Here is a 23,708-nt window from a genome sequence, read left to right as displayed (position 1 = left end):
AGCAAATGGCTTGTTATGAATGATATTCTATCCATTGCAAAAATGTCACATTACAAGAACTATTAAGGGATGTAAGGCTATTGATTAATGAAGACTGCACGAAGGTGGAAAAAATATCATTGCCGTGCGAGTAACTGCTGGGGGCATCAGCATTGAAGCTTAAGATCTGTAATATATCAATAATATAATTAAGGGCACCTTTTCTAAACTCGCATTCTCCAGTGATACTGAAAACGTTCAATTTCCACAGCTGGGAGGCACAACATTTGGACAAAGCTTACATACGGAATTTCCACGATCCGAATTTCAGTACAAATGGAATCAGCATATAAAACAGAAAAAAAGATTTAAATAGTGCCGGAACTACCTAAATGTTAGCAAATATAATAAAATCTATTTTGATGAGAAGGGAACACATAACCCATTATTACGGAAACGTAAGTCTCTAATTTGAAATGGCACACATTTAAAACGTATATTTAATTCCACTAGCAAACTCTGAAATAATTACTAAAGCGTTTAGAACAGATTTTCACAGAGGCATTTTCTTTTTTTTTTCAGTTTCTTCAAATATTCCTGAGTTTTGAAGTGCAGCCTGTATGATAGAACTACCCAGAAATTTGTATTTATACCACTGATATTTGTTAATGTGACTTGCTTCGTACTTTGTATGTAGCATTTTCTGTATCTTCTATAAATATACACCATGAAATGCTTGTTAAAGCACTTTAAACATTGTGGGAAAGTATTTGGTTTCAGATAATGAGTGACCTTCACATTTCTGTTTTGAATTATGGTTTATTTGACCTAAAAGTAAAATAGGATTTCTTTCACATAGTACAAATAACAAACTTTCTGATACCCCATATAAATGAACAAAATAAAACTCTGTTTTCAGACACTGAAATCCAGATTATAACCACAGGCAAACTGGCAAGCCTGAATTCAGTTGTTAGGCAAAGGCCATTTATTTTTACTTTGGTATCTAAGCTAAAAAGCAATGACATTTGAGTTAAGAAGTGTTTTTAATGGTAGAAAGGAAATTTTATAGCACCTTCTAGGTGCTGTAAAATATTATATAAAATTATATACAGTGGGTGCCGTTAGAAATTTTAGCCACAATCTGGTTTAAAGTTTAAGGAGTTTGCATGTTATCTATACAAGAAAGTACTTTTTGGAGGGAGTTCAAATCTGAATAATAGCTCCAGACATTTTAAAAATGTAGGTTGGAAGTATAGAAGAAAACCATGGGAAAGGAAGCAGAATTGGCAAAAGATTTGTTATGGCCAATGCTTTATCTAAGAGATGTTACCGCATTGAGAATGAAAATATGGGGTCCTGGGGTTGCATACCAGTTGGGAAATGCCAACCACAATTTCGATCACTAAATCATAATGAGAAAATGACTGTTTGTTCCGGATGTCTACAATGAACGAAAAGAAGGGGAATGAAGACTGAAATAGAACAATAAAGAAGGATGGAAAGAGATACCGAATAGTTTTTAAATGTTGTCCATCTCTATGTATAGGGGCTGACTCAAGAATACACAGAAATGGATAGACTCACAATGAAATTACAGGACCAAAAAGAATATGATTATTATGGTGCTTGGGAAAAATGGTATCAGTGGATTGAGAACAGGAATAAGAAAGGTGATAGTTTACGGAGTCTATGGAAAGGGGCGGCATACAAATCTAATTAATAATAATAATAATAATAATAATAATAATAATTATTATTATTATTATTATTATTATTTTTAAAGATCGCACAGACTGACTACAAGCATAGACATGATGCTGTGGCACAGATGATCCACTGGAACTTGTGCCAGAACTACCATTTACCAGTGGCAAAGAACTGGTGGAATCATAAGCCTGAAAAAGTGGTCGAAAATGAGCAAGCAAAACTACTGTGGGACTTCTGACTTCACACTGACCGAATTCTGAAGCATAACACACCAGACATTGTGATCGTGGAGAAAAAGAAAGTATGGATCATCGACATCGCAATCCCAGGGAACAGCAGAATTGAGGAGAAGCAGCTAGAGAAATTAGTGAAATACGAAGATCTAAAAATCGAGCTGCAAAGACTCTGGCATAAGCCAGTGAAAGTGGTCCCAGTGGTACTTGGCACGCTGGGTGCAGTGCCAAAGGATCTCAGTGGACGTTTGAAAACCATCGGAATTGACAAAATCTCCATCTGTCAATTGCAAAAGGCCACTTTACTGAGATCGGCAAACATAATTCGCCGCTACATCACGCAGTCCTAGGTGCTTGGGAAGTACCCGACTAGTGATGAAATACGAAATCCAGCAGTGATCTCGTTTGCTGTGTTGTACTGATATAATAACAATAATGGAATATAATACGTAAATATATGTAAATAGAAATGTTTAAGCTAATGGGATAATAGAAATAATAATATGTGCAATGTGATTTCGTTTAGAGAAAATGGAAATGTGGGATTTTGTATAGAGAAATATTAGATTTTATATAGAGAAAATGGGAATATGTAACAATGCAGAATTACTCAAAGTATTATTGTATCATTGTTTTTTAAAGAAAAGACTTGAAAATTAATAAAATTTAGTAAAAAAGAAGAAGAAGAAATGACTCAAGTGAATAATATAAACAATATTTATGTACAATAGCTTGCCATTTTTTTAAAAAAAAAAGTCCAGAAGCTTCCAATCAAACCCATACATTTAACTGTGATAAATCCTGATATGTCTGTTAATACATCTGTCAACTCTGGCTCAATTTTGGAGGCTTGAAGGTTACCACAGTGGGAAGAAGGGGTAGGGAGGGGGAACATAATTAGATGGGGATTTGTAACCAAAACAAAATGGTTTCCCTGTGAGAACCAACGTCGTTCCTGGAGTCCCCGTTTCAGCCGCCCAGGAAGGACGTCTCAGTGACGTCAAAGCTCCGCCCCTGGAATCTTCTCGTGGGATTCCCCACCTCTTTTTTCGCCTCCCGACTGGCCGACAGCTCCCTGGCTGTTCTGGGAAGTGCCGCCGCCCAGCTGTCACCTTCAGAAACAGCCAGGGCGGTTCTCAACGTTCTCCCAAACGCCGAACCCGGAAGTTCAGCAAAAGTTCGGGTTCGGGAGAGCACCGGAAGCACCCCAGCAGTTTCAGAAGGTGACAGCTGGGTGGCGGCGCTTCCTGGTGCTCTCCCGAACCTGAACTTTTGCAAAAATTCGGGTTCGGGTTCGGTATGCCGAACCGCACAAAATTCAGTTCGCTCAACACTATTAACCACCAATAATTGTGAACATTCTCTGAAGCAGAAGAACAAAAGACACTTGAATAAAAAACAATATAAGCAAAGAAAACATTCCATATTATCTATACCAGGGGTGAAATGTTTCTGTTTCACTCATGCCTGAGGGTTGTTGAAAAGCTGGTTGCGAAGGCAGCATGGGGCTCCGCCCACACACCGCCATTTAAGTACTTTTGCCCTCTGCACAGGTGCAAAGCACTTTCACTTTTACCCGGGCAGATGGGTGGAGCCTCGTGATGCCTTCACGGTCGACTTGCTGACAAGTGACAGGCACAAGCAAACTGGGAGCATTTCACCCTTGATCTATACAACCGTTCTTGATAACATGCAAAACAAGTTAGTATCTCCTACCAGTTTTGGTGTTGATGGCAAAAAAGTTTTGGGGGTTTCCACTTGTAATCCTGTACGTCATCTTTTCAGTAGTGGTGGAATCTGGATCTTGTGCCTGTATCTGAATGACAGAAACGTCCTTCGGGGAATTTTCCAAAACCGACGGGTAATAAATGGGTTCCGAAGTCAAGGGCGCATTGTCGTTTACATCTTCCACTTCAATGTAGACCTCAATGGTGGTATAAAGAGGAACAACTCCACGGTCTGCGGCATACACAGTTAGCCAGTAGGACTGAGTAGTCTCTCGATCAAGGATGTCGCCTGTGTATATAACTCCTGTAGAATGAAAGGAGGGAAAAAATATATGTGGAATTGCAGAAAATAGAAACGAATCCGTATTATTTTTTGTCCTGCCTACAGGGGCTTTGGTAAATAAGTCGACCCTTCCTCTTTGTGATAGTCCATCAGAGCTGGAAGATTGCTATCATGTCATCCCTAGTTCTTCTTTTCTCTAGACCAGGGGTATCACACACGTGGCCCGCAAACTGGATCCAGCCCAGTGGTGTATAAGTCTAAATCAGTGGTTCTCAACCTTTCTATTGCCCCGACCCCTTAATTATTATTATTATTATTATTATTATTTATCATCATCATCATCATCATCATTATTTATTAGATTTGTATGCTGCCCTTTTCCCAAGACTCGGGGCGGCTCACAACATTAACAACAATGTAACAAATCTAATACATTAAAAGAAGTCTAAAACCCATTATTTAAAAACCATACAACACACTCATACCATACATAAATAATATAACCCAGGGGCTCAGCTTCCTCATGTTGGTCACTCCCAACCATAAGTCTAGCGCCAATTCTTCCAACAAAGCTTTAAACTGATTGGCAGGAAGGTCAGAGGGACACCCCCACCGTAAACGCCTGATTGGTCGGATTGTAAAAATATGTTCCAAGGCACCAGAATAGAAGCTTTATTTCCTAACACCATGGGAAATTTGTCTTCTCCCATGGACTTAGGTGACACCTGTGAAACAGTTGTTTGACCCCCCAAAGGGTCTCGACCCCCAGGTTAAGCACCACTGGTTTAAGTGCTATTGCTATTTAAATCACACACACACACACACACACACACACACACACACAAAGGGTTGATTTAAATCAACTTGATTTAAATCACAATTTTTAAGGAGCAGCTGTAATCTCTGTCCCTCAGCGGCTTCTCCTCTGACCTGTTGTTGACTCACCGACAGTCCCAATATTGCAGAATATACAGCCTCATGTTACATAACTAAGCTCCATTTCATCCTGAATAAACTAAATTATTGATGGATCATATATAGAAAACTATGTTAAGATAGATTTTTACTCCAAAAGCATTTTATTAAAATAAATTTGATAGAAATAAAACAAATCTAATCTTCAACCTTACATTATCTACAATAGACCTCTCCCCTTTTCTAAGAGGTCTGTAAGGGGCGTGCATAAGTGCACCTTTGTGCCTACCGTCCCTGTCCTAATGTCTTTTTGTCTTTTCTATCTCTACTTTATACTTATACAGTAGTATCTCGTGATACGAACCCCTCGTCATATGAACTTTTCGAGATACAAACCCTGGGTTCGGAAAATTTTTGCCTCTTCTTATGAACTTTTTTCACCTCACGAACCCGCCGTTTGGCAAAGGTTTGGGTTCGGGGGGCCGCCGAGAAGCGTCGCCGCCCGGCTGTCACCTTCCAAAACAGCTGGGGGCTCCCCAAATGCCGAACCCGGAAGTTCGGTAAAAGTTTGGGTTCGGCATTTGGGTAGCCACCGAGAAGCACCGCCGCCCGGCTGTCACCTTCGCAGAAGAGTTGCGGAGCTGTCAGCCGGTCGGGAGGCTCAAACGGAGGTGGGGAATCCCAATAGGGAATTCCATGGGCGGAGCTTTGATGTCACGGAGATATCCCTCCTGGCCGGCCGAAACGTGGACTCCACGTTTTGCCAAACTTCCGGGTACGGCATTCGGGAGAACACCAAGAAGCGCCCGGCTGTTTCAAAAGGTGACAGCGGAGAGCCATTTTTGCGAATTTTTTTTGCTTGCACGCATTAATCGATTTTACATTGTTTCCTATGGGAAACATTTTTTTGTCTTACGAACTTTTCACCTTACGAACCTCCTCCCGGAACAAATTAAGTTCGTAAGACGAGGTATCACTGTATTATGTTAAACATACTACAATACAATACTATATTTGTATGACAAATAGATAGATAGATAGATAGATAGATAGATAGATAGATAGATAGATAGATAGATAGATAAAAAATAAGATATAAATAAGATCATATAACCCCAGAATGCTGCAACTTTTGTAAATACAAGCTGATTGCCAAGAAGACGAATTTTAATGACATGACAATGAAAATGCTGTGATGGTCGTAAGTATGAGGACTCGTCATAAGTCACTTTTTTCAGTTCCCTTGTAACGTCGAACAGTCACGAAATATATGGTTGTAACTCGAGAACTATCTATATAGGGCAATACCAGTAGTGAGGATTCAAGGCAAAATTTAGGGCAAAAGACAAAAGTAGAAAGCTGTCTAACCTACTAAAGCACACCAGCACCGTAAATATGTGAATATTTTCAGTAGCCAAAAAATCCTTTAAAAAAAACAAACTTTTTTCACTGGGAAGAAAAAGTGGAGAATGAACTGAGCGATTCAAGCCAAAGTTGGGACACAATGCCTATCAATAATTCAGAATGGCACTCAAACTGGCAAGGTTTTGAATAGCAAATGACAAATAGTGAAAACTCGGAGAATACAGGTCAGTTATGCAGCAATAATTTTGCTTTGTGTTCATTTTGCTTTGAAGATTGTCTCTAAACTGGCATTTTTATTGCACCACAAAAGGAGCGCAAAATGCACAATGCTACCGTTGTGGTATGTTGGCGGATGAAGCGATTCAGACAGGCAATAACGAAACAAAAGCTTTCACACAGCCCTAATCAAAATAGTTGATTGCCAGTACATAAATACATCTCCAGCTGCCTGAAGGTTTTAGCGGGAAGGAGACAACAGACACAGGCAAGAGAGAAGCAAGGAAGATCCCAGAAAATAAAGATCGATGCATTAATCAATGCAAGTATTGCATTTATTTGGCATAAAAGTCAAACAAACAAACAAATAAGTATATCAGCACTTAGTTGGTGAATAAGGCTCATAGAAGCATAGAAACATAGAAGATTGATGGCAGAAAAAGACCTCATGGTCCATCTAGTCTGCCCTTATATTATTTTCTGTATTTTATCTTAGGATGGATATATGTTTATCCCAGGCATGTTTAAATTCAGTTACTGTAGATTTATCTACCACATCTGCTGGAAGTTTGTTCCAAGGATCTACTACTCTTTCAGTAAAATAATATTTTCTCATGTTGCTTTTGATCTTTCCCCCAACTAACTTCAGATTGTGTCCCCTTGTACTTGTGTTCACTTTCCTATTAAATTTTCCTATTAATTGACAGCAGAAAAAGACCTCACGGTCCATCTAATCTGCCCTTATACTATTTCTTGTATTTTATCTTAGGATGTATATATGTTTATCCCAGGCATGTTTAAATTCAGTTACTGTGGATTCACCAACCACATCTGCTGGAAGTTTGTTCCAAGCATCTACTACTCTTTCAGTAAAATATTTTCTCACGTTGCTTCTGATCTTTCTCCCAACAAACCTCACACTGTGCCCCACACATTGTTCTTGTGTTCTCTTCCCTATTAAAAACACTTCCTTTCTGAACCTTATTTAACCCTTTAACATATTTAAATGTTTCAATCATGTCCCCGCTTTTCCCTTCTGTCTTCCAGATTATACAGATTGAGTTCATGAAGTCTTTCCTGATAAGTTTTATAAGTGGTAAATTGAGACAAAATTTACCTAACAAGTGTTTCACCTAGCAACATAATTTGTGCTCATAAATAGAGGGCTACCTGCATTCTCTAAAAACAGCTTAAAGCTGATGTGTTGTTGTTGTTGTTGTTGTTTTTTAAAAAAATCTCTTACAGAATCTTCTTCAACTTATCAGGGCTGTGTATTGATTGTGGGTTTTTTCAACCACCATCAGAAAAATAATAAGACCATCCAATAATATAAGATCACCGATATCTTTCATTATACCAGGGGAAGGTACAATATTATGTCCGGTGGCATCGAAATATTTTCGATTGGAGTTTCCATAAGCTTCTGTCAGAGAAGCTGATTATTAGAAGTTATTGCAGCTGGAATCCAAAATAACCTAAAGGCACCAGATTCTTTGGCCTTTATTACATAATGTATCAGAACGCAGCCACAATACAAAGCTGCAATATGTGGTTCATCAAGTCTTTGAATCAGATTTCCCCTTTTTCTCATTTCTAAGCTTTGAAGGATGACTTCAGGGGTGGGTTCCAGATTGTGTTACTGCAAGTTCGCTCGGGGATGCGTTGTGTAGGCGTGTGGGCGTTGCACACTACTTTAAAAGAGCTTCTACGCATGCCGAGAGAACCGCTTCAGAGAACTGCCTTAGGGGTGTGGCAGGCCGGGGTCGCTGCCAGTGTTCCCTCTAATTTTTTTGGGGGGTGGGCGGAAAAGTATAGTGTCTGAGCGGCAGTTCCTTCGGGACTGGGCGGCACAGAAATAACAAACAAACAAACAAATAGATAAATAGATAAATAAATAAACAAACAAACAAATAAATAAAAAACCCACTCTGTTTTGCCTCAGAGAATTTCAAAATAAAATACTGTACTGTGTGTCTATAACAGTGAGCTCATAATAGGGCAACTCTATCAATATCAAAATGCCACTTAAATAGTTGAGCTAGTTTCAAACTAGATTTTGATTTTCTTTCTCTCTTCCTTACTCCCATTCTTTTTCTTTCTCTTTTCCTTCCTCTCTTTTTTCTATCTGTTTCTCTCTCTTCCTCTCTCTCTCCTTCCCTCTCACTCTTTCCCTCTCGGCTTCTGGGCAGGTTTGGAAAACTCTGAGTTGATGATGATTTTTAAATGAGCGATTGCTCACTACTCAGCTTAGAGGGAACTATGGTCGCTGCTATTTCTAACACATGGCAACTCCAAATCTCAACTAGCAAATGCTCTGTCCTACACATTGGGAAGAAGAATCTGAACTCCAAATGCAAACTGAATAATCAAATTATCACAGATAATCCCCACTCGGTTAAAGACCTTGGTATACTAATAACAAAAGATTTAAGTGCCAAAGCCCACTGCAACAACATAGCCAAGAAGGCTTCAAGAGTTGTAAACCTAATCCTAAGTAGCTTCTGCTCTGGCAATCTCACACTACTTGCCAGAGCTTACAAAACTTTTGCCAGACCCATCCTCGAATACAGCTCATCTGTTTGGAACCCATATCGCATCTCAGACATTAACACCCTTGAAAATGTCCAAAGATACTTCACCAGAAGAGCCCTTCACTCCTCCACTCGAAATAGAATACCCTATGAGACTAGACTTTCAATCCTGGGCCTAGAAAGTTTAGAACTAAGACGCCTTAAACAAGATCTAAGTATTGCCCACAAGATAATATGCTGCAACGTTCTGCCTGTTGGCGACTACTTCAGCTTCAACCACAACAACACAAGAGCACACAACAGATTTAAACTTAATATTAACCGCTCCAAATTTGACTGTTAAAAATATGACTTCAGTAACCGAGTTGTCGAAGCGTGGAACTCATTACCGGATTCCATAGTGTCATCCCCAAACCCCCAACACTTTACCCTTAGATTATCTACAGTTGTTGACCTATCCAGATTCCTAAGAGGTCAGTAAGGGGCGAGTACAAGTGCACTAGAGTGCCTTCCGTCCCCTGTCCTATTGCTCTCCTATATCTCCTATTCCTTTCTTCTATTCCTATATCTCTTCTTCTATTCTTTCATTGATATGTTCTATTCCTAGATATTCTTTCTATTCTTTCTTAGATATATTTTACTATGAGTATCTCCTCTATAACCTTCATCATGTATTTTACTATGTGTATATAGATATATACCCACTAAAACCCTCATTGTGTATTGGACAAAATAAATAAATAAATAAATAAATAAATAAATAAAATAAATAAAAAAGTCATTACTGGTTGTATTGACTCAGTCAGAACCTGTAGGGACCCACCTCTGGATGACTCTTGCTGAGACGTTAGCAACAGCCGGGGTTACTCCTGATTGGCCAGTTCCGGGAGTGGAAGTTTCTGGAGCCCGGATTGGCTGCCGCGCCTGACAGCTATTTATAAGAGCTGTTAGGCAGGGCTGAGACATTTTTTATTCCAGTGCCTGCTTTGCTGTTCAGTTCTAGTTTGTACCTGTTCTGTAGTTCCTTGTTAAGTCAATAGTTATTTTCGAGTTCCAGTTGTGATATATAACAACTCTCAGATTTCTAATTTCAGACTCTATGAAATAATATTACATTATTGTTCTATCTCGGGCCTAGGCAGCTTGAAAACAAAGGAGAAATCCACTCACTGATATTTCAAATCAATCTTTTTATATAGAAAGCCTCCTTTATACAAGCCAAATTCATGCATGTGAATTCATCTTCACAGCTTCTCAGTGAGAGTAATTAAAAGATAATAGTTCCGCGGCTAGGCCGCTGCCAGAGTCTTCAGTTTCACTGACTTGTTTCGACAGCTTCCCAGACTCTCTGTCAGACAGGGCACTTTTACTCCAAGGATTTTAGCAGGGAAATAACAGTTGGCTAGCGTAACCTGGCTGAAACCTCAAATATCAACTGACTCCATTGCAAAACATTGACACTCCATCCCAGATTTCCCATACGCCACCCTTAAATACCTATGGGGAGTGGTTAACAAATCCCTAGAGTACACAAACTACAGACTACTTCCTTTTCCCATACAAGTATTCTTGTCTGTTTCTTAGTCTTCTAAAGTAGGCCTCTCGCAAAGGCTCCTGATCTTCCTCCTCCTCATCTAAGTCAGACTCTACTGTCATTGGCATATCTGCCACCTCTAGTGGTTCTTCAGGTTCACCCAGGTCTATTTCTCCCTCACTCTCAGCATCAGCTGGCAACACCACTGGCCCAGGGTACCAAGATGGCCCTCGCTCATCCTCCTCCGAAGCTATCATAACTAGAGTTGGTCGAGGAGCGCTCACAACAGCTATGAACCCCATTACTGAGTTAATATTGATCTTTGCTCTTAATTGAGGTACGGTATGCTGTCTTTTCCAGTAATGAATGGCTACAGGTAGCTGGCATACTAAAATGCACTCAAATTAGGAAATAGAGAATAGAATAGAATAGAATTTTTTTATTTTTTTATTTATTTTTTAAATACATCTTCGTCTTTTGGTATTTCCTTTTCTTTCCAAAAAAATTATGGAATGTGCAGAATTAGATATGACGACGAGACGGTTAAATAATCAAATGGAAACAGAGTTCTATAAAACCTGGGAGAAAGTGGAATGTTAAAAAAGAGTATTAATTACATATAAATAAATTCTAAAATATCTGAATTTATTAAATTAAATAAATGATATATTGAAATTTTAAAGATAGTAGTATATTAAGAAATTTAAAGGATAAGGTTTTCTGATTGATCAACTGACTCTAATTATTTTATTATATTGTTAAAATAGAAATAAAGGAGTAGATTTTTAATTGTATAATCATATAGTATAGTAGTATATTAAGAAATTTTTAGGTTTTTTTGTGTTTAATTAATTGATTTTAATTATTTTAATTATATTATTAAAATGAAAATATAGAACTGGATGTTATATTTTAGTATTATATTGAGAAATTTTATGGAAAAGTTATTAGTATATTAGAACTGACTCCAATTACAGAAATTACAATGTTAAAATGGAAACATTGAAGTCGATGTCATAATATAATAGTACAGTGATACCTTGTCTTACAAACTTAGTTGGTTCCGGGACAAGGTTCTTAAGGTGAAAAGTTTGTAAGACGAAACAATGTTTCCCATAGGAATCAATGGAAAAGCGATTAATGCGTGCAAGCCCAAAATTCACACCTTTTGCCAGCCGAAGCGCCCGTTTTTGCACTGCTGGGATTCCCCTGAGGCTTCCCTCCATGGGAAACCCCACCTCCGGACTTCCGTGTTTTTGTGATGCTGCAGGGGAATCCCAGCATTACAAAAATGAGCACTTTGCTGGCAACGGAAATCCGGAGGTGGGGTTTCCCAGTGAAGGGAGCATCAGTGAAATCGCAGCATCGCAAAAACACGGTAGTCCTCAAAACCCCACCTCCGGACCTCTGTGTTTTTGCGATGCTGCTATTTCACTGAGGCTCCCCTCACTGGGAAACCCCACCTCCGGACTTCCATTGCCAGCGAAGCACCCATTTTTGTGCTGCTGGGATTCCCCTGCAGCATCAAAAAAACACGGAAGTCCGGAGGTGGGGTTTCCCATGGAGGGGAATCTCAGGAGAATCGAAGCAGCGCAAAAATGGGTGCTTCGCTGGCAAAGGAAGTCCGGAGGCGGGGTATCCCAGCGGCGGCGGTGGGTTTGTAAGGTGAAAATAGTTTGTAAGAAGAGGCAAAAAAATCTTAAACCCCGGGTTTGTATCTCGAAAAGTTTGTATGACGAGGTATCACTGTATATCACGAATTGTTTTTCTGTATTGATCTAAATCACAGTTAGACTTTTTTTCTGTATTAGTAAGACTTCTATGCTTAGCGGAGCAATGGTAGCTCCTTTCAATGTTAAATGTTGTTTGTATTGTTTGTCTTAACGAAAAATTAACCATATAGCTTTCCCTCGCCTCCCCCTTTTCTTTTCTTCTTGTTCTTCTGTCTTTAACAACAAAGGGATTTCCCCCACATCCCAGGACCGAACATTGAATTCCAAAGAATGGAAAACGGGCACAAATAGACTGTCTTATTTCTGATTAATACTGTGAATTAATCTTGTATTAACTGGAAAAGAATAGGGGACGTTAATAGCTAATGCCTTCCTCCTGTGAGTATTTTTCTTTCTCTAACAGCAAGATATTCATATGGCCCTTCTTCCTTTCAAAAATACGCGAAAGAGATGTCTATGTTCATTTCATGATTCTAAGCAAAGCATTGTTTATTGTTATTCCACCAGCCTTTGTGGAAATATTAAAAAAAAGGGGTATGTTCAACACTAGCTTGAAAGGATGCACTATAGCTTCCTGTTGTGTCTGAATTGGAAAAAAGATATAGTTTTTCTCAAAGAAAAGAAAAGGAATGATATTAGGACGGAGCTAATGAATCTAATGCTAAATCACACTGTTAAAAGTCCAGCTGCTGTGGCCTAGAGGTGGAGCTCTTGCCTCGCAATCAGGAGGTTGTGAGTTCGATCCTAGGTAGAGGCAGATGTAGGATCTCCTATTTGGGCAGGGGGTTGGACTTTATGACCTGCAAGGTCCCTTCCAACTCTGTTGATCTGTTAAACCTGTTATTTGGTTTACTGTGCTTTCCATATGCAGATATTGGTTCAGGCTAAGGCTAAGGAGGAAACATAGAAACATAGAAGACTGACGGCAGAAAAAGACCTCATGGTCCATCTAGTCTGCCCTTATAATATTTCCTGTATTTTATCTTAGGATGGATATACAGTATGTTTATCCCAGGCATGTTTAAATTCAGTTACTGTGGATTTATCAACCACGTCTGCTGGAAGTTTGTCCCAAGGATCTACTACTCTTTCAGTAAAATAATATTTTCTCATGTTGCTTTTGATCTTTCCCCCAACTAACTTCAGATTGTGTCCCCTTGTTCTTGTGTTCACTTTCCTATTAAAAACACTTCCCTCCTGGACCTTATTTAACCCTTTAACGTATTTAAATGTTTCAATCATGTCCCCCCTTTTCCTTCTGTCCTTCAGACTATATAGATTGAGTTCATTAAATCTTTCCTGATAAGTTTTATGCTTAAGACCTTCCACCATTTTTGTAGCCCATCTTTGGACCCGTTCAATTTTGTCAATATCTTTTTGTAGGTGAGGTGTCCAGAACTGAACACAGTATTCCAAATGTGGTCTCACCAGCACTCTATACAGCGGGATCATAATCTCCCTCTTCCTGCTTGTTATACCTCTAGCTATGCAGCCAAGCATCCTACTTGCTTTCCTTACCGCCTGACTGCACTGTTCACCCATTTTGAGACTGTCAGAAATCACTACCCCTAAATCCTTTTCTTCTGAAGTTTTTGCTAACACAGAACTGCCAATACAATACTCAGATTGAGGATTCCTTTTCCCCAAGTGCATGAAACATTAAAGGAAAACCCACTTCACACTCTGTAGCTATGGTTTACTATCTTAGCCACAATCCATGGACATGTCTCCTATATGCGCCCTGACCCCTGCACATCCTGTAAATCAGTTGATCAGCGGGAGGCACACGTATGTGCGGTGACGCTGAGCTGGGCAATGGCTCGCGTGCCCATAGAAAGGATTCTGCGTGCCAGCTGTGGCACATATGCTATAGGTTCGCCATCATGATGCTAGACCAGGGATAGGCAAAGTTGGCTCTTCTATGACATGTAGACTTCAACTCCCAGAATTCCTGAGCCAATCGTGCTAACTCAGGAATTCTGGGAGTTGAAGTCCACAAGTCATAGAAGAGCCAACTTTGTCTACCCCTCTCCTAGACAATAAACCATCTAGGTCAGCAGGGGGATCAAATCTATCATAGTCAATAGATCTATCCCAATTCCAGTGCAAAATGTTAGATGTACAGAAAAAGGTGAAGAAAGGACTCTGCATACCAGCTGTGGCACAGGTTCGCCATCATGTTCCTAGGCCAGGGATAGGCAAAGTTGGCTCTTCTAAGACATGTGGACTTCAACTCCCAGAATTCCTGAGCCAATCGTGCTAACTCAGGAATTCTGGGAGTTGAAGTCCACAAGTCATAGAAGAGCCAACTTTGCCTACCCCTCTCCTAGACAATAAACCATCTAGGTCAGCAGGGGGATCAAATCTATCATAGTCAATAGATCTATCCCAATTCCAGTGCAAAATGCTAGAGGTACAGAAGAGGAATGTGAAGAAATTGCATCTTTCCAAAACTGAGAAACCCTCTCCTTCCCCGACAAATATGACTGGAATCCCAAGCAAATTTCCATGAATTAGACCTCTGTCCAAGACCTGAAGATTTCCCCTACAATAATAGCCATGTAGAATTTTTAATTGGCATAAGGACAAAGGGAGCTGCAACTTTTCCGATTCGAAACGGTTCAGACACGGACAATCGTGCTAATTTTGTGACATGCCGAACAGCTGAATTTCATGATCTGGACAAGGCGCACGATGGCTAAAGATGAATTCCGTTGCTTCCCACCGCGAAAGCCTTTGTATGCAGCTGAGTTTCAGTTGTTAGCTCAGGATGTGGGCTAAAATGAAAAGGGGCTTAATTGACATCGCTACACAAATTCCGTGAATTATGTCATTTGCATCAATTTACTTCATTTGTGTAACGCCATTAAACCAATTATATAAATCAAGGCCGAATGATGCAATTTAATATTTTATAGATATCTGGGAGGATGAACCCCACACCCAAATGGTCAGGTAAACCAAAATTCCGCTTAATTAAAGTTGTCTGAAAATGGAAGTGATTGCAGGAGAGACTTAAGATTGTTAGAAAACCCTGCCAGACAGCATCCTGGTGTGTACATTTCCTTATTGTGAAGATTCTATCTAGTAGTTGTTGCTTTTTACAAGTGTACACTTCGCTGCATTTAAATAGATGACAGATGATAATAGAATGGAATGGAATGGAACAGAACAAGTGTGATTGGACACACAATGAATTTGCCTTTGGTGCATATGCTCTCAGTGTACATAAAACAAAATATACATTTGTCAAGAATCATGAGAAACATAGAAACATAGAAGACTGACGGCAGAAAAAGACCTCATGATCCATCTAGTCTGCCCTTATACTATTTTCTGTATTTTATCTTAGGATGGATATATGTTTATCCCAGGCATGTTTAAATTCAGTTACTGTGGATTTATCAACCATTTCTGCTGGAAATTTATTCCAAGGATCTAGTACTTTTTCAGCAAAATAATATTTTCTCATGTTGCTTTTGATCTTTCCCCCAACTAACTTCAGATTGTGTTCCCTTGTTCTTGTGTTCACTTTCCTATTAAAAACAATTCCCTCCTGGACCTTATTTAACCCTTTAATATATTTAAATGTTTCGATCATGTCCCCCCTTTCCCTTCTGTCCTCCAGACTATACAGATTGAGTTAATGAAGTCTTTCCTGATACGTTTTATGCTTAAGACCTTCCACCATTCTTGTAGCCCGTCTTTGGACCCGTTCAATTTTGTCAATATCTTTTTGTAGGTGAGGTCTCCAGAACTGAACACAGTATTCCAAATGTAGTCTCACCAGCACTCTATATAGTGGGATCATAATCTCCCTCTTCCTGCTTGTTATACCTCTAGCTATGCAGCCAAGCATCCTACTTGCTTTCCCTACCGCCTGACTGCACTGTTCACCCATTTTGAGACTGTCACTAAATCCTTCTCTTCTGAAGTTTTTGCTAACACAGAACTGCCAATACAATACTCAGATTGAGGATTCCTTTTCCCCAAGTGCATTATTTTACATTTGGAAACATTAAACTGCAGTTTCCATTTCTTTGACCATTTATCTAGTAAAGCTAAATCATTTACCATATTACAGACACCTCCAGGAATATCAACCCTATTGCACACTTTAGAGTCATCGGCAAATAGGCAAACCTTCCCTACCAAACCTTCCCCTATGTCACTCACAAACATATTAAAAAGAATAGGACCCAGAACAGACCCTTGTGGCACACTGCTTGTAACTGTCTCTGCTCAGAATACTCGCCATTAACAATAACTCTCTGATGTCTACGCTTCAGCCAGCTGCAAATCCATTGAACTATCCAGGGATTAAGTCCAATCTTCACTAATTTATCTATCAGCTCTTTATGAGGTACAACACTTAATGATTGTCATAGGAGTCAAATAAGCAATGAGGAAACAATCGATATTAATAAACATGTTAAGAATACAAGCAACAAATTACAGTCATACAATCATAAGTGAGAGGAAATAGGTGATAGGAATGATGGGAAAAACTAGTAGTAATACTTTGACAGTGTTGAGGAAATTATTTATTTATTTGAATATGTGTGTGTGTGTGTGTATAAGATTATATATAAATAATCTCCTCTTTTATTATTTTTATATCCTCCTTCTTTAAATTGGGCTGAGAAGGAGAGATTGGCCCAAAGTCACCCAATTGGTTTTTATGCCTAAAATTTGCAAGATTAAAACTCAGATTCCTGAACTTCTGATCTGGTGCCTTAACCGCTAAATTAAACGAGTTTTATCTGATTAATGGCTTTGTCATTTTACTAAGATTTTGTCATTTTACTAAGACTGGTTTGGAGTTTTAGGCCTTACAAGATACCTTGTTTTTTTTTTTTACTCCATTTGCCATCCAAAGCTTCTCCGATGAATGAGCAGGTGTATACACTGGCTTAATACCTAAATAATAAATGAAACAAATTAATGTCTCCACACACCATTGTCCCCTAACCTGCATTTTAGACCTGCATTCACACCGGCTCTAACATGCTTGGTCAGTGATCAAGGATAAGAAGCTGTCTAGCCTAAAACTTCCAGATGGCATTATATTGGATAAGGATGTTTTACCTTGATTAATGACGGTTCCTGGGTTTTGACAAATGGCTATCTATCTCTGTTTGGACATGCAAAGGCTGCTTGCTTGCATACCAGACATATGTTGTCCCATCAAATAACAACCCCTTACTTGCTGCAAGTGCCATCGGCCTCCAAAGCACACTGGAATTCCTGGCATGGTTTTTAAAGCATGTGCTACCCAGCGAACAGCTGATGCCAGGCAATTAAAGGGCTAGTTCCACTGGGTGGCATGGAGCACCATGAATCAAGATGAAACATCTGCTAATTCGTGGAGCTAGCAGCAAGCAAGCAAAAAAAAAGAAAGAAAAATTATTATTATTATTATTAATTGGATTTGTATGCCGCCCCTCTCCGCAGACTCGGGGCGGCTAACAACAGTGGTAAAACAACATGAACAATCCAATTAATAAAAACAACTAAAAAACCCTTATTATAAAAAAACCCAAACATACACACAAACATACCATGCATAACTTGTAGTAGCCTAAGGGGAAAGGATAACTTAACTCCCCCATGCTTGGCGACAAAGGTGGGTCTTAAGTAATTTGCGAAAGACAAGGAGGGTGGGGTCCGTTCTAATCTCTGGGGGGAGTTGGTTCCAGAGGGCCGGGGCCGCCACAGAGAAGGCTCTTCCCCTGGGGCCCGCCAAACGACATTGTTTGGTCGACGGGACCCGGAGAAGGCCAACTCTGTGGGACCTTATCAGCCGCTGGGATTCGTGTGGTAGAAGGCGGTTCCGGATGTATTCTGGCCCAATGCCATGTAGGGCTTTAAAGGTCATTACCAACACTTTGAATTGTGACTGGAAACCGATCAGCAGCCAGTGCAGGCCGCGGAGTGTTGCAGAAACGTGGGCGAATCTAGGAAGCCCCACGATGGCTCTCGCGGCCGCATTCTGCACGATCTGAAGTTTCCGAACACTTTTCAAAGGTAGCCCCATGTAGAGAGCGTTGCAGTAATCGAACCTCGAGGTGATGAGGGCATGAGTGACTGTGAGCAGTGACTCCCTGTCCAAATAGGGCCACAACTGATGCACCACGCGAACCTGGGCAAACGCCCCCCTCGCCACAGCCGAAAGATGATGTTCCAATGTCAGCTGTGGATCGAGGAGGACGCCCAAGTTGCGGACCCTCTCTGAGGGGGTCAATAGTTCCACTCCCCCAGGGTAATGGACGGACAGATGGAATTATCCTTGGGAGGCAAGACCCACAGCCACTCCGTCTTGTCTGGGTTGAGTTTCAGTTTGTTGACACCCATCCAGGCCCCAACAGCCTCCAGGCACCGGCACATCACTTCCACTGCTTCGTTGACTGGACATGGGGTGGAGATGACATCTCATAGCCTTACCCAGCACTTTATTCATTTCTGACATAAGCAAACCGTACACCCATGTGCCAGGAGTTTGGTGGAATGGCACAGTCAATAACCAGAACTTGAATCACATGTCTAAACAAGTCTAAACAATAGCACAGAATCCAGGTGCCAGATGACGCAATTTGCTATATTATACACTGCTCAAAAAAATAAAGGGAACCCTTAAATCAAACTTGTGTGAAATCAAACTGTCCCCCTAGGAAGCAACACTGATGGACAATCAATTTCACATGCTGCTGCGCACATTCAACTTTGTACAGAACAAAGTATTCAATGAGAATATTTCATTCATTCAGATCTAGGATGTGTTCTGTAGAGGCCATGCACTAAATAAAATAATAAATGGATTCAAAAAATGCTTGCAATGTTTGCTTAACGACCCTGTTATTTCACTCATGACCACCAAAAAATGCTCATAAAAATCGGGTATAGTCATGTGGGACCCACTTAATGACCGCAACTACTTATGACTGTAGTTCCAGGCTCAATTACAGCTGTAAATCAAAGATTACCTTGGCCAGAAGTTTCACAAAAAGAGTGAGCCATCTAAGCAAAAATAAACACATTGTTTAGGAAGTTATTTTTCAAAACATTATTATTCTGTTGGGACTCACACTTTGTAAAAATTCTATGGTCATCTCAGTCAAGGTAATATTAAAAAAAATCTGGATCTCGTATTTATTTTAAGTATAAAGAACTAAGACGCCTTAAACAAGATCTAAGTATTGCCCACAAGATCATATGCTGCAACGTCCTGCCTGTCGGCGACTACTCCAGCTTCAACCATAACAACACAACAACACAAGAGCACACAATAGATTTAAACTTAATATTAAACTTGACTGTAAAAAATATGACTTTAGTAACCGAGTTGTCGAAGCGTGGAACTCATTACCGGACTCCATAGTGTCATCCCCAAACCCCCAACACTTTACCCAGATTCCTAAGAGGTCAGTAAGGGGCGAGTACAAGTGCACTAGAGTGCCTTCCGTCCCCTGTCCTATTGCTCTCCTATATCTCCTATTCCTTTCTTCTATTCCTATATCTCTTCTTCTATTCTTTCATTGATATGTTCTATTACTATACCTTCTTTTCTATTATTTCTTAGATATACAGTAATACCTCGTCTTACGAACTTAATTGGTTCCAGGACAAGGTTCGTAAGGTGAAAAGTTTGTAAGATGAAACAATGTTTCCCATAGGAATCAATGGAAAAGCCAATAATGCGTGCAAGCCCATTAGGAGAATCCAAAATATTAAGGCTTCAAAAAAAAAAAGTGGTGGCCAGACAAAGCTGAGGGGAACGGAGTGGGGGGAGGGAGTCCCAACGAAAAGAGCCTCTCTTGAGCTCCATGAGTCCCTGCCTCCCGTTTTTGTCCCCCCCCCTCTGCTCATCTCCCCCACACCTTTCTCCTCTCTTGAGCTCCATGAGTCTTTTCTTCCCGTTTTTGTCCACCCCACTCTGCTCATGTCTCCCACACCTTTCTCCTCTCTTGAGCTACATGGGTATTACCTGGAGTTATATTGGGTTGTTTAAGTGTCCCCTTTATTTTTTTAGCAGTGTATAAAAAGACTGATTTGAAATATCAGTGTGTGGATTCCTGCTTTGTTTTCAAACTGCGTAGGTCCAGGATAGAACATATTGGTTTTAATTCCTTCTTTATGGTTATGTTGGAAGTAATGGCTGAAGAAATTAAACACTGGATTCATATCTAGTTTGTGTAGTTTTTTTTCTTTTTGCATCTTCTTTTTTTCCTTCTTTTTCTCTAGATTGGTCTTTAGGTTATGTAAAACTTAAAATATAAAGTTTAAAAATTAGATTCAGTGACTGACTTCCCATTATTTTCGAAATAGAATACCCTATGAGACTAGACTTTCAATCCTGGGCCTAGAAAGTTTAGAACTAAGACGCCTTAAACAAGATCTAAGTATTTCCCACAAGATCATATTTATTTTATTTATTTATTTTATTTATTAGTTGGACTTGTATGCCGCCCCTCTCCGAAGACTCGGGGCGGCTCACAACAAGTAAAAACAGTCACAACAATCCAATTAATTAAAATATTTAACGATTTAAGAAAACCCCATGTAATAGCAAACACACACACAAGCATACCATCTATAATTAACATGCCCAGGGGAGATGTTTAGTTTCCCCATGCCTGACGGCAAAGGTGAGTCTTAAGGAGTTTTCGGAAGGCAGGAAGAGTAGGGGCAGTTCTAATCTCCGGGGGGAGTTGGTTCCAGAGAGCCGGCGCCGCCACAGAGAAGGCTCTTCCCCTGGGACCCGCCAACCGGCATTGTTTAGTTGGCAGGACCCGGAGAAGGCCCACTCTGTGGGACCTAATCGGTCGCTGGGATTCGTGCGGCAGGAGGCGGTGTCGGAGATATGCTGCAATGTCCTGCCTGTCGACGACTACTTCAGCTTCAACCACAACAACACAAGAGCACACAACAGATTTAAACTTAATATTAACCGCTCCAAACTTGACTGTAAAAAATATGACTTCAGTAACCGAGTTGTCAAAGCGTGGAACTCATCACCGGACTCCATAGTGTCATCCCCAAACCCCCAACCCTTTACCCTTAGATTATCTACGGTTGACCTATCCAGATTCCTAAGAGGTCAGTAAGGGGCGAGTACAAGTGCACTAGAGTGCCTTCCGTCCCCTGTCCTATTGCTCTCTTATATAAAGCAACTGATTCCTTAGTCAAACTACCTTGCTACAGACTGCTATAACAAAAGGAGGCAGTGTAATCCTTCACTTACGGTATCAGCTGTCTCTTTTGTAACAGAATTAATTAATTCAAGGGTTCATGCAATACCATCCTAATTTACCCTAATCATATAGGGGGAAAAATGGCCCTTCAAGAGCAAATGATTCAGTGCAATTAAAACAGAAATTCCACTTTTGGATCTCATGAATGAATGAGAGACACATGCTGATTTAGTCTTATCTTTCCCCTACAGCCACTTCATTGCCAAGGGCATCAATTCCAGAAGAATGATTACCCCCCCCCCCCCAAAAAAAAGTACAGACACAGTAATATCTTCATTATCACCACTGCCATCACCATTTATTGCTGGAGAGACGGAGTAACGACACGGACACCAGAGCTGGATTTAAAATTGGGTCATTTTTATTAACATAAATTTGCATAATTTATTCAAATACTTTGCATAAATTAGCATAAACAACTATGACCCGGAAATGGACCTGCAGGGTCAAACAAATACTTCCGGGGCGGAAATGACGTTATGCCAGCAAACATTCCTGGGCAACTCATGGGCGTATCTCGATGCAAGGTCCAGGTGAGGGCCAGGCCGTCACCTGTGACCTTTTTCTGCCATGCTGTGCATGAGGGGGGTCCCACCGGCTAACCCGAATCGGGGAATTAAAGGTGCAGGACCCAAAGACAGGTTCCCCCCAGCTGCTCAGGCAGAAACTCCCTCCATGAGCTTGCGGAGAACCTGTCAATCATCCCCAAAGATGCCCAAGGGAGAACGCGCGGTTGCTAAACCACCCAGTTTTCCGCCCCTAACCTGCCTACCCAAATGACCAAAGGTAAGCCAATTAACCTAATTAATGCAAGCACCCCCTAACCGCACATCCGGCACCCCAGTGTGGAATGGGCGAAAAAACAGCTCAGCTAAGAGGCAGAACTGCAAAAAATTCCCATTCGGCCCCCTAAGGGCGACCCAGAAGCACACTGCAAAATAGTGGAGGGCGGGCGGGTGTCTGCTCAGGAGCTCAGTCCGGGCGAAAAGGAAGAGCCCCGGGCCTGCTCGCCCTTATATAGGGCAAGCAGGCCCCGCCCGGACCAATCAGGAGCTGACCAATCAGGTCCTGCTCCCCCGAGCGAAGTCTCGCATCGCGAGACTTCGCCCGGGATCCAAGATGGCGGCCGCCATGAGGGACCGTGTCTCCCGGTCCCTCCAGCAAAGCCTACCAGCAGGGTAAGTCCGGCGCTGCCCTTGCTGGAGAGACGGAGTAACGACACGGACACCAGAGCTGGATTTAAAATTGGGTCATTTTTATTAACATAAATTTGCATAATTTATTCAAATACGTTGCATAAATTAGCATAAACAACTATGACCCGGAAATGGACCTGCAGGGTCAAACAAATACTTCCGGGGCGGAAATGACGTTATGCCAGCAAACATTCCTGGGCAACTCATGGGCGTATCTCGATGCAAGGTCCAGGTGAGGGCCAGGCCGTCACCTGTGACCTTTTTCTGCCATGCTGTGCATGAGGGGGGTCCCACCGGCTAACCCGAATCGGGGAATTAAAGGTGCAGGACCCAAAGACAGGTTCCCCCCAGCTGCTCAGGCAGAAACTCCCTCCATGAGCTTGCGGAGAACCTGTCAATCATCCCCAAAGATGCCCAAGGGAGAACGCGCGGTTGCTAAACCACCCAGTTTTCTGCCCCTAACCTGCCACAGGAGCGGGGGTCAGATCTCTATCTTGGCCCCCCGACTCCCCCCTCTAGCTGCGCCAGCTCACGCAGAGACCGCTGCAGGTCCTGTAAGAAGATGGCGTTCCCCTGCTCAGACAGGTGAACGCCATCATCCCGGTAGAGCCAATACCAGCCACCTGGGTGCGGCCACAGGACACTGCCCACCCAAACCCACTTGGGAACGACTCCAGGAGCCGCCCCCCATATTGCCGGGCGCAGCCACCAAATGCTGACCGCCCAGCCACACCGGTAGGAGACCCTCCCACCACATACCTCTCCGGCCCATCCAGGCAACCCTGACCCACCGCCCCAGGGACGGCTGGGTCCCGACAGCACTCCTGGCCGCCAGGCGGCCGGCCCAGCAAATCATGCTGTGGCCACACAGCAGCGCCGTCGGTGTCACGTCAGCCTGGGGACCTGCAAGAGGAAACACACGCAGAGAGGTCACCTAACCTAAGCCCTGCCTAGGATCCTCAGCGGGCCTAACATAACCCAAATATGCCGCTGACCGCCAGCGGCCGATCACCCGAATCCAGTGGGCCGGGAAAC

General features: G+C 41.5%; 1 protein-coding gene across 3 annotated transcripts in view; it reads right to left on the bottom strand.

Annotated features, from left to right (window-relative positions):
- The window catches only part of FAT3 (FAT atypical cadherin 3), a 699,023-nt gene that overhangs the window by 327,002 nt on the left and 348,313 nt on the right, over nt 1-23,708 (bottom strand). For all 3 annotated transcript variants that reach the window (XM_070749626.1, XM_070749624.1, XM_070749625.1), the window contains exon 3: nt 3,639-3,953. In XM_070749626.1, coding sequence (XP_070605727.1) covers nt 3,639-3,953 — 315 coding nt within the window. The remainder of the gene's footprint in view (nt 1-3,638; nt 3,954-23,708) is intronic.

The sequence above is a fragment of the Erythrolamprus reginae genome, chromosome 4 (assembly GCF_031021105.1).
Source record: "Erythrolamprus reginae isolate rEryReg1 chromosome 4, rEryReg1.hap1, whole genome shotgun sequence".
Classification (NCBI taxonomy): Eukaryota; Metazoa; Chordata; class Lepidosauria; order Squamata; family Dipsadidae; genus Erythrolamprus; species Erythrolamprus reginae.
Note: the sequence above shows the minus strand (reverse complement) of the source record. Positions and strands in the feature narration are given on the sequence as shown.